At 37.6% G+C, this 11,647-nt stretch overlaps 2 protein-coding genes and 1 long non-coding RNA gene across 5 annotated transcripts; 1 reads left to right on the forward strand and 2 right to left on the reverse strand.

Moving 5' to 3' along the window:
* The first annotated feature begins 34 nt into the window (after nucleotides 1-34).
* cert (ceramide transfer protein) lies at nucleotides 35-4,161 on the forward strand. The gene is made up of 7 exons (XM_011308777.1): nucleotides 35-786; nucleotides 1,041-1,160; nucleotides 1,340-1,855; nucleotides 2,672-2,839; nucleotides 2,931-3,362; nucleotides 3,446-3,578; nucleotides 3,653-4,161. Exons 1-7 carry the CDS (start codon nucleotides 523-525, stop codon nucleotides 3,778-3,780), a joined length of 1,761 nt encoding a protein of 586 aa, XP_011307079.1. The 5' UTR covers nucleotides 35-522; the 3' UTR covers nucleotides 3,781-4,161.
* Nucleotides 4,162-4,242: 81 nt separating this feature from the next.
* On the reverse strand, nucleotides 4,243-7,704 carry Arp2 (Actin-related protein 2). Of its 3 annotated transcripts, XM_011308774.1 has the most exons (9): nucleotides 7,236-7,704; nucleotides 7,017-7,127; nucleotides 6,688-6,705; nucleotides 6,428-6,445; nucleotides 6,131-6,210; nucleotides 5,789-5,924; nucleotides 5,353-5,712; nucleotides 5,003-5,281; nucleotides 4,243-4,887 (listed from the first exon to the last, which is right to left on the reverse strand). In XM_011308774.1, the coding sequence occupies exons 1-9, from the start codon at nucleotides 7,281-7,283 to the stop codon at nucleotides 4,714-4,716; spliced, it is 1,224 nt and encodes a 407-aa protein (XP_011307076.1). In that variant the 5' UTR covers nucleotides 7,284-7,704; the 3' UTR covers nucleotides 4,243-4,713. The 3 variants fall into 3 exon arrangements, with proteins under 3 accessions (XP_011307076.1, XP_011307077.1, XP_011307078.1); XM_011308775.1 differs by lacking the exon at nucleotides 6,428-6,445 and having other exon boundaries at nucleotides 7,236-7,703; XM_011308776.1 differs by lacking the exons at nucleotides 6,428-6,445; nucleotides 6,688-6,705 and having other exon boundaries at nucleotides 7,236-7,701.
* Nucleotides 7,705-10,452: 2,748 nt separating this feature from the next.
* On the reverse strand, nucleotides 10,453-11,454 carry LOC105268893 (uncharacterized). Its single transcript, XR_892385.1, has 3 exons — nucleotides 11,182-11,454; nucleotides 10,913-11,108; nucleotides 10,453-10,831 (listed from the first exon to the last, which is right to left on the reverse strand). It is a non-coding gene; the product is annotated as an uncharacterized lncRNA (long non-coding RNA).
* Nucleotides 11,455-11,647: the final 193 nt, after the last annotated feature.

Raw genomic sequence — 11,647 nt, forward strand, 5'->3', positions numbered from 1 at the left:
TGACGCATCAAGAGTCGTAGTTTAATTATTTTTCTCCTTGAACGAGTGAAAAAAAAAATGAGTCAGTGAAAATCGGTTTTGCGAGGAAAATCATGAGCTGGCCGACAATCTCCGAGAGCTGAGTAATTTTTATCAAGACAACTAGTGCAACATTTCATCATCCTGACACTGTCTGAGACGTATCGAATGGTTGAGACAGTCTCTCAGTAATGTACGCCATCCAGAGCCATAAATTATTACTTGAATCCTATCACATAGCAAATTAAGTGATTCCGAGGGGATCGAGAGTCTGACAAATGGGCGGAGTTTATTAAAATTTTTCATACAATTATCACAAGTGAATTTCTGTCATCTGTATGACATCCGCATGACTCACGGTGATGAGACGATTTCCATTCGGATACTGACTTCACTAACGACTTGAGACCGTTGTTTTTCTTGTATCCGTCAAATTGACTTAGTGAGGAAAATATTGAAGTATTTGGAATATTTGTGGGAATAGTAGAGTGAGGATTGACGATAATGGCCAATTGTGCACCGATAAACAACGAGGACGCAGAGATGATGGAAATTGGAATTAATGGTGATGACATTGATGAGGAAGAATCAGATGGTGTTACCGTGCCAGAGCTTCAGGGCACACTGTCGAAGTGGACGAATTACATTCATGGGTGGCAGATACGTTTTATTGTTTTGAAAGATGGCACATTGTCTTATTATAAGTCTGAGCAAGACAGTGGCTTTGGATGTCGTGGCTCCATCAGTCTGTACAAAGCTGATATCAAGGTATCATCGTAATTCATGCTTACATTCCTCTTATCATATTTTCATTATTATACCTTTGATTAGGTTCTTTTAGTATTTATTATTGAAAAATGTAATTAATTCACGACTGATGGACATTTTTTAATCGTAGGATAGTGCGCGTTAATTCACTCATCCAAATTCTAATGGATAAATTCCACTCAAGTACCTCGGGGGAATACATTTGAGTGGGCATTATTATTCTGATAATTCTGAATTATTATTTTTAACTTCAGGGCCATGAGTTTGACGAGTGTCGATTTGATGTGTCGGTGAATGATTGTCTCGTCTGGTATCTTCGAGCAAATTCTCAAGAAGAGAAACAACGCTGGGTTGATGTATTGAAATCGTACAAAGTAAGATTTTTATCACACTTTCATTTAAATATGATGGGACCAAATGATAAAACATGTCCTTTTGAATTTTTTGTGTTACTCAGAAAGAAGTCTATTAAGTAATTGAATAGAAGAGGGTGTTATCTCTTTTTTTTTCTACTTGAAATTATCATTAAACTGACCTTCGAACTCGCTAACAGGCCGAATCTGGATACGGAAGTGAGAACAGTTTAAAACGTCATGGAAGCACAGTCTCTCTGATATCGAATACTCAGTCGACAACGAGTGGAGGAAGTTTTAGTAAACGAGTATCTCGGAGTTTAAAGGAAAAACTCAATGAACTGGAGACATTCAAAGATATCCTGAGTCAGCAAGTTGACACTCTTCAAAAATATTTCGACAATTGTGCGGAAAATGCCAAGACCTCTGGAAAAATTGAGAAGAACGAGACATTCGATCCAGCCCTTCAGTCCATCGATTTCAAGGGCGAGGCTATTACCTTCAAGGCCACCAGCGAGGGAGTGCTAGCAACCCTTCAGCATTGCGTGGAATTGATGAATCAGAGGGAGGACTCGTGGCGGAGGAAACTTGAAAAGGAGAACGAAAAAAAACGAAAGATGCAGGAGTTGTATAGAGCACTCAAGGATCAGGTCAACATCCAGAAGGGGGACACCACGAGACCCAGAGTCGTCATCCATGGTGGCCCCGATTACGAGGTAAACTTTCCACGTGTGAAGAATTATTTATTTTTTCGGAATTTCTATTAGAAATATTTTTCGCTAGAGGATTTGTTTTTCTATTTTTTAAATCAGTGATTATTGCATTTTTTTATGTTATGAGAACTCGAGGGGAATAATCATTTTTTTCCCTGACCCATTCCGCGAGCCTAGATTGAAATACCTAGACCACGATTAAAATTCCACAGCACTTACCAATATGATGAAAACTATTCTCTCTGTAACCACGTTATGCAACTAATTGGATAACAATGTTACAAAATTCCGGGTACGCGTGACCTTGCAATGCAAGACGTTTCGATTTCTCATTTACATTGCCGTCCACCGGAGAAAGGAGATGGATCCCAAAATTTCTAACGGGCCCACTACCGGGAATAGAAACCGCATACTGAGAATTTTGGTTCATCATTGAGTGGTAATTTCCCAGCATTTTTCATCTCTAGAATTAATCGAACTCCATGTATGTCGCTTCATGTCCAGAGGTTTATGCAACGTTTGGTCCCACAACTGCGAGCCAACTCGTTCTCCATAAATTAGCATTACGCAAGTATATAACGACGGGTAAACAGAGCGATAGTGTGCTCAGTTTATCAGTAGAGTTTGGTGGATTAGGGTCTCGATCCACTGGGAACAATTCGTTCAGAGATAATATTATTTTTTTATAACTATGGGAAGGATTAGGCTGCGATCAAAACCTGTTATTGTAGTGAGTGGAAAGCGCTAATGACATCGTCGCGGAATATGAAGCAACAAATAACGAGACAAATAATAAATAATGTTAATTGAATTTTAAAGGAAGGACCACACAGTGCTCTGTGCGATGAAGAGTTTTACGATGCCGTTGAGACAGGATTGGATAAGATAGACGAGGACAATCAGCTGAGAGATCGTTTGAAGAAGAAATCGATTTCAATTGCCTTGAGCCCAGTGACACCAGCGAAAAATCATAAATTATGGCCTGAGGTACAATTAATGGTTTAATTAAACATAAATATTGGAGAATTGTCACAATAAATCGTTGAACTAAACGAATTGCCAAAATTCACATTTACAGATCGAGAAAGTAACTCTCGAGCAACTGCATTATGCACGTTTGGGGGTGGGTGGTGCAGGGGGTTGGCAATTATTCGCAGAGGATGGTGAAATGAAGATGTACAGACGTGAAGAGGAGGCAGATGGTCTGGTTGTGGATCCCCTGAAGGCGTGCCACATGGTGAAGGGAGTGACAGCGAGAGAAGTCTGTGAGATATTCTTCAGCCCCGAGTACAGGAGTGGCTGGGAGGCCACCCTCGAAGACATGACTGTTGTTGAAACAATTGCCAGTGATACCTTAGTCTTTCTTCAAACCCATAAGAGAATTTGGCCAGCGAGCCAACGTGATGCCCTATTTTGGTCTCACATGCGAAGTGTCGCTGACAGTGAGGACCAGGATGCTGCAGATCTGTGGATTGTTTGTAATCACAGCACAGAGCATCCCCAATATCCAGTAAAATATCATTGATTCTCTCGTTTCATTGACTCTTTTATTGCAATTTTTTGGTTAATCTGAGGTTTTTAATTTTGCTATAGCCGAACTCTGGGAAATGTGTGAGGGTCTACTTGACAGTCTGCCTCGTATGTCAAACCTTCATCGATCCCCCGAAAGATCCAAAGAATATACGCCGAGAAGATCTGACTTGTAAAATTACGTACTGCTCTGTTGGTGAGTACAAGCGAAATTTTCAATTTCCCATATATTAATGAATTTTTTTGAATGGGATTGATTTTGAATTGCAGTGAATCCTGGTGGTTGGGCACCAGCTTCTGTCCTCCGTGCGGTCTATAAACGAGAGTATCCAAAATTCCTGAAGCGCTTCACCAGTTTCTGCATTGATCAGTGCAAAGACAAACCCATTCTCTTTTAATTAAACCCGTAATCTACGTTATTTCGTATTTTTTATCATCGTTTTCTCGATTAACGAGAATTATCCTTTAATCAGCTATTTTTACTGATCTATCGCTACGTAAGTGTAAATTTTGTCACACATTGAACGTAAAATGAAGATGAAACTTGTACAAAATGGACAAGAAAAAAAAGTAAAACAGAATGAAGGTAAAAATCCAGAGGAACTATCCATTGTTACATTCTGCCAATTATAATTATATTCACCTCTGTATAATACGGGAAAAAAATACAATTTATATTGTTACTTTTATTTATACGAGGAAAAAAAAAGAGGAAAGAAGATTGTGTAAAATTGTGAGCAAATAATGAATGAAACTTAATAAAGACTGTTCTAGATTTATGCTATCATGAAAGTTAATTGAGAATATACATATTGCTTAGATCTGACAGTGAATCCTGCCTAAATAAAAATAAATGGACATTTTGAGCTCATCGTGTTTTTAATTATTCAATTAAAGGTAATATAATCGTAATCGTAACAAAAATGGAATTATTTCGATTCGAAAAAAAAATTGAATGAAAATGCGCTATTTACAAACTGCGCGAGCGCAATAAGTTTATCTACTCCATTCATGAGTCCCCAATTAGCAAAATGAATTTTCATTTGTGCGGACGTTTGCCCCAGTAAATTGACCTCCTCAGAGTACGATTAATATATAATTCAATGAATAAGTTAATTGCACATTTAATTAGACATTAAAATATTTGATTTACCTGATGACACAAAATACAAAACACTTGGTGGTATAAAAAAAATGTAAAAACACTTATGCGAACTTCTGAGGATACCGCACAATGAAAATTCACCCCATAAATCATTTCACCGAGAGATTTCCCTCTCTATTCCCCAAATTGTCTCATTATATTCACCGAAGAATATTAATTACCCTATTTACATCGCATCATAATTGTCCAACTGTTTCAACACACCCAGTCCCTTTTTTTCGTAATCCTCTCTCGTAATCCAAAAGGAGTCTCGGTTTCTCGTCAATTCTGCTAAGACAGCTCCACCCATGAAGACGAGGTCTTTGCGCCTGGGTGAATCTTCGATTTTTATTTTAAATTTCTGCAGAATACACAAAACGAATCATAACTAATTATTTTAGAATACATTGCGAACAAGTTGAAGGTAAATTCACGGGATCTACAATAATAAAAAAAAAAAGAATTCGCTGAATTACCCCTAGTTTCGATGTATCGTTTTTCAGCACTCGTTCAAGGTACAGCTGTTTTATTTCCCTCTCTAATCTCGATGGCAATCCTGGGTACATCGTACTGCCCCCACTCAAAACAATGTGCTTGTACAATTCACTCCTCATGTCGATTTCTGCGGACTGAATAGTATTGAATACTAGTTCAGCGATCCCTGGGGCCTCGACGTTTATTAAATGCGGTTGGAAGAGAGCCTCAGGTGCAGAAAATCTCTCGCCACCGACTTTAATCACTCGACCATCAGGCAGCTAAAAATATAAATAAGTTGAAAAAAAATTAAATCCCAAGCTTTCGAGGTAGAAAATTAATTTTCGCATACAGTATACGATTCCACAAGAACAGTTGTTTCAACTGCTAATTTCTCTTCAGTCTCGATGTTGTACCCAATGTAACACAATTTCTCCTTGAGCATCCTGACAGTCTCAAAGTCTGCAGAATGATTGAAAGCATAACCCCGGAGCAATAACAATTTAATAAGATACATTGTGATGTCTCGACCAGCGATATCTAGCCTTCGAGTCAAGTGGGGCAGTGCATATTCCTCGTATACAGGACAGATATGGGTGACACCATCTCCGGAATCGACGACAACTCCACTGATGAGCCCTTGGGCGTAAAGAGTCAGAACAGCTTGCATCGCGATATAAACTCCAGCAAATTGGTACTTCTCAAACATAATCTGTAAAATTCCTCCAGTTATTTCGCATATTCTTTTAATATTTTCACTGACATGATCATTGTGAGGAGATTAATACTTTGATCATGGTCTCTCGATTTTTTTTTGGATTCATCGGTGGCTCCGTCAGCAATATTTTGCACTCACGTGGATTGATATTCATTTTTTCCGGGCCAAACGTGTAATCCCAGACGTGACACATATCCGTCCAATTCCTATAAATATATTTTCCATGAATCTTATTATTCACCATTGACCTGTGGAATACATTGAGTATCGAAAGGTAAAAGGTGAAAAGTCGATTTATCTCGGAATCTGTGAAGGATAAAAGATGAATTCAGAGATATTCGGAGAGAACTGGAGGAGGGACGAAGTCGGCTTGTTACCCTTTAGCTTTTGGCTACTATTTTCTGACGCATACCTGACAATTCCATTTTGCATGGGATAACTAATCTCCAGAAGCGATCGTAGCTTGCTGGCTTCATCACCCACCATCAATGCCTGTTTCATATCCAAATAAATCACAATTAAACAAATACCCAAGGCTTGCATCAATCACACATTCGACACACCACGACAATAAACTTGCACTAAAAAACCATGACATGAGGATTTGAATAACTAAAGGTCAAGCAATTCAATTGGGAGCAAAACAAAAACGATCATGAGCACTGGATGGACATTCATAATTGGTTACAGGGGATACGTATTGACTTACAGGCATGTTAAGCACGTCCTATTCGTTGGCAAATGTGTAAAGCACATAAATACGATTAATTATTTAATATAAATTTTTTGGTTACATATCTGATCGGCTTGGGTACGTGAGTTTGTGCTATTATTGAGGGACTTTTTTTTTTTTTTACTGGAGTTTAGTCTTTACGCACTCGGAGATAAGAAAATCACTTCCCCTTTTTTTCTTGCTTTTACTTAATAGATCTAGCACAAAAGACTATTGGGCACTACAAATTGACTTACACGAACGCAAAGTTCTTGCTGAAAATACAACAATATGATTATAAATTTCGTTTTACGATAATCGGGTTTTCCTGTTGTTGTTAAAAAGATTTCACGTGAGGGAGAGTTGGGTAAACGTTATGCTGAATAGCTCCCAATTAAATGACGCGATTTTGACGAGTCCTAAGTAGACGAGAGAATTCATCTTAAAGCTTGGAAAATCATCAAGAAAAATCGGAAAAAATCGCAGAATTTCATTCTTCAGTTTGAGAGTTATTAACAACCAATGATTGCCTCACTCTTCCTCAGCTATAAACAATGAATCAAGTTAATGAGAATTTCATCTTCACCTTGACATCGATATCGCCGATTTTGTTGACGGCTCTGATAATTGGTCGTCCTACAATCGATGGAAAAATGTGAGCTGGAAAATTAGCACCAGCATATCCACACTTGACAAACTAATGGGAAAGAAAATTCGTAGATTTATAAATACTAAGCAGTGATGGATCTCAATAAACCGACAATATTGTAAACGCATATAACATCCTAATTAAACATAACCTTACCCCAGTTCCATTATCACAGACAATGACCTTACGCCCTTCGTTGTCCATATTTCCTGAACCCAGTAAATTACCCCAATGTAATCCTGATAATTTCGTTGTAGCGAGGTACGATAATTAAATCCTGCCCACAGATGACTAATTCTTCAGAATGGGAAGGGCGTCACCGGCATGGCGTACTGATAACGTTTGGTACTGACTGTCCACTGATAATAGCCCTCCAATGATTACGACCGATTAATTTCAACCTGATATTGTTTGCACATGCAAATGACTGAATATTTTGTATTTTCTGGATAATATTGAGCTCGATAAACCAAACACGTTTGATCTGTCAACGTTGGGGGCCTTTCTCTCCTGTCTCAATGGCTACAGAGTGGGAGACTGAAACTGCAGCCAAAAACAGGGGACAAGTTCTCTCAGGTGGCACGAGACAGCGCGGCGGTCACTATCACCTTCCCCTCATCTCCATGTCATCCCCACTCTGCAGCTGTTCGGCACTGGTGGGACTATTAAAAAAATGATAATTTAAAATAGCAGCAAAAAATATAAAATATATTTTTAAAAATTTCAACTTACCGGGTAAAAAAAAAATTGTAATCAGAATATTTTTTCAAATTTTCGAAAAATTTCTGGACAACTTTTCAGAAAATTGTTCTTTTGAAACAAAAAAAAATCGAAACAAAACAACTGTATTTTTGGGAAATATTTTGAAAAATTTTTCAAAAATTTGTTTCGGAAATTGATGGACCAGACCAAAATCCACACGCTAAATTCTCTTCAATGAATTATTTTTCACTGACTATTGGATTTTACGTGATTGCACTGTTTTTTTTAAAGAGAGAATTATTTATCGGTTAAGAATTTTCGCAATTATCGTATCTCGTCAAATTGAGACTGCCCGCGGTGTGCGTGCGTATGCGCACGGAGTATCGCCTGGCGACCCCCCACTCGAGCGGTCTTCTGTGCGCATGCAGGGTGTTCTGTGCGCATGGGAAGTGTTCTGTGCGCAGGCGCGGAGTATCGCCGGGGGACCCCCCACTCGAGCGCCCCCGTCTCCAACGCCCTGCCATTTTCAGTGGGGAGTCAGTCGTTCCGCGACCGCGCGTCGAACAACTAGTCGCGCGTCGCGTACTTAAATTCCGTTAATATCGGGGTCCTAGTGAGCGCAAAAAACCGGCGCCGCGTGTGAACATTGAAAATACAAAGTGCGGGACTCAGTGCAAGTGATTTTGTGAATTTTTTAGTGTGTGTTTAGATACGGACTAAAGTGACAGTGCGAATTAGATTCGAAGGATTAAAAATATTATTTAATCTTTGATATTATTTTATTGATCTTTGTGGATTTTGAGTTGATAAAACATTCTTGGTTGTGTGGTGAGTGATTAGTGAACTTTTGAACTGTCTGCTGTCTTTGAAAATGCTGGTGCTTCCAAGCCGACTTCAACCTTTGGCGTCAGAATCACATGGAGAGATCTTCAGGATTGGAGGGCATCTTGCAACCGACTGCAAGGTGAGTTTCGTATGCATTTTTTTATGACCTTGAAGCATCATTTTCATTTTATTTTCATGTCATTTTTTTCATTCCTGATTCTTGATATATTCAATGCTTACATTACAAACAATTTTTAATTATTCAATTAACTCTCCAATAAAATAAAAAAATTTAAAATAAAAAGTAATAAATAATTTTAAATAATAATTTAAAATAAAAACTCTCAAATCAAAATTAAAAATCGCCTTTGCAGTAAAAAAATTATTTGGTCGAAATTTCATTAACAATTTGTTTTTTTTTTTTATGTTTACAGTTACGGTAGGTCTGTTCGAAAGGTAAAAATTGAAAGCGGACTTATTTTCATCCAACGCCGGTGAGTGAAATTTATTTATTAACTAGCGCCGCCGGATATATCGTATCCGTTCCGTGGATTTTTTCATGGTCGGTTCGGGATTTTGAATTTTCGAGATGTTTTCATCTCTCGATCAGATGATGTCGAGATGCCAGTGATATGGCTCCATCAGATCAATCGCGAGTGCGTGTATAAACAAGTGATTGACTACGCTGGAGTGCCGCATTTTGAAATTGGAATTAAAGCCCGGTTGGATTGTCTGGAAAAGATGATTTACTCCAAAATTGCCACTCCTAATTACTCCACCAATTAATCGATTTTTCCGATAATTGTTAGCTAGCCCTCTAGTTGTTGACAACCGCTACGGTGCTAGCTAACAATTATTGGAAAAAACGATTAATTTCCGGAGTAACTAGCAGTCCAAATTTCGGAGTAAATTATATTTTCCAGATAATCCATCCAGGCCTTAAATTTACGTCGTATTTTATATCTCCGCCCAAAACAGTAAGTACGACATTAAATTATTATTGAAGTAAATCAAGTAAACAGCACTGACAAATCTGTGAAGATATTTTTAATAACTGTTAATTCGTTGAAACACAAATAATCAGCAGTCGGAGGCTTTGAAATCAGCTCGTCAAAAATTCCAGTCAGTGGAATCTGAGGCATCGAAGAGCTCAGAGTTATTAAAAGGGAAGCTGGAGGGATTGAAGGAGAAGGTACAGGGAGTCATCGACGAGGCAGGAAAAACGGAGCTGAGATCAGTCTAACCAAAAAGGTTCATTCAAAAATACTTTCATATATCCAGATAAATGCACCATAGCCTAATACTTGTAGTATTTACCGATTGAATACAATTTTAAAAACCAATGTTTTGTGTGTCTTTTCAGTGTGTGGTAATAATCTTTAAATTCGACCCAGAGTGGATAGTGCACTTTTTGAAAACTACTATAAATTTATTTCTGTTGCAGGTCATGTAAAAGTCATATCATTCCATAACATTCCTGATGAAACATTTTTATATTTCAGTTTTTACTTATGAGGAGGGCTGAAGGTATTTATAACTCAAATAAAAATTCAATATAAACCCATGAATAAATGTTTATTATGTTCGATCAGATTGATTCAATTCGTAATTTATCATTTATCAGTGTGCGTGACGTAAAAAAATAATAATACAAAAAGGTATGAGAATAACTAGGAAAATTCGATCGAATGAGAATAAATCATTCGTTATCAGAACCACTGTCGTCAGAATTTGTTCTGCCTCGAATTGTTTTTGGTTTCTTGTTTCCAAAGAGTGGATTGGACGGCTTTTTTTCTTTTTCTGGTGAAGACTGGGCTATTCTCCACTCCATCATGTCTGTGGAAAAATCGTCGTAATTTCCGAGGTCCGTGAAGCCTACGATGTAATCTTTTGTCTTGCTGTCTGAGATGAGCGCTATCGTGGGAATTATTTAATCCTCAAACACTCTGAAACCAAATAATTAGTTCCTCCAAAAAATGCACGTATCTGAGTCGCAGTCCATGACCATGACGAAGGCACATTATGGAAATAGCTTTAAGAAAACTTGGGCGGCGAAAGGTGTTCACTGTTGGATAATCCCCTGTTGACGTTTTCGGTTTCCTCTTCAGCTCTCGCATTTTGTCTACCTTCACCTTTCGTAAATGCATTATCTTTTTTCCGCTCAAGAATTGATCCAGGAATTCATCGACTTCTGTATCTCCCGATAAGAATTTCTCAGCTATTTTCTGGACACGAAGGAGAATACAAATAAAAATCACAATTATCATTTAATAATTGTTTATATAATTGCTTAAATAATTACTTACGATTCTTCTTTAATTTCCGCAGCAGCTCACAGCCTTTCTCAGACAGTTGATGTAATGCTTTTTTATTCTCCACGAGTTGGGGTTGCTTTGCTAGATTGACTTCGGCCAGAGAACGATTTCCAGCGAGCAGAACTTCCTTTTCAGATTCCAATTCTTTAAACTAGGAAACCTCACGAAAAGTCAGTAAGTTGCATATCTAATAATAAGACAAGAAAATAATGAGACAACCGCCTTATTATCCATTTATTGTCATCGATTAAATAATTCACCTGTTTTATGTCATTGACAAATTTCTCGAATCTTCCATCATTGTTCAATATTTATCCCAAATCAATGTCGCTGAGATGATTCAACATCGACAATGCAGCTAGAATATCCAGCCCCTGGTCCTGACTGTACATTTCCAATTTTTATTATGAATATTTTAAATATATACACAGAAATTTAATTTTCATCAGCTGATGACATCGACCACAACAATGAGCACTTGTGTTATTGAAAATAATATAAGGTATGATACAAGCAGGTATTGTCAAGCCAAAAACAGGGGACAATTTTTTTCAGGTGGCACGAGACAGCGCGGCGACTATTTAAAAAATGATAATTGCAAATAGCAGGAAAAAATGTGAAATATATTTTAAAAAATCAAAAAATAGAGGAAAAAAAATGACAGCAAAAATTATTGTTATTTACTGTTTTATGTAATTTCCTTCCATGGAAAAATCTTTTTTTCCC

The sequence above is a fragment of the Fopius arisanus genome, unplaced genomic scaffold (genome assembly GCF_000806365.1).
Source record: "Fopius arisanus strain USDA-PBARC FA_bdor unplaced genomic scaffold, ASM80636v1 scaffold00062, whole genome shotgun sequence".
In the NCBI taxonomy this organism is placed as follows: domain Eukaryota; kingdom Metazoa; phylum Arthropoda; class Insecta; order Hymenoptera; family Braconidae; genus Fopius; species Fopius arisanus.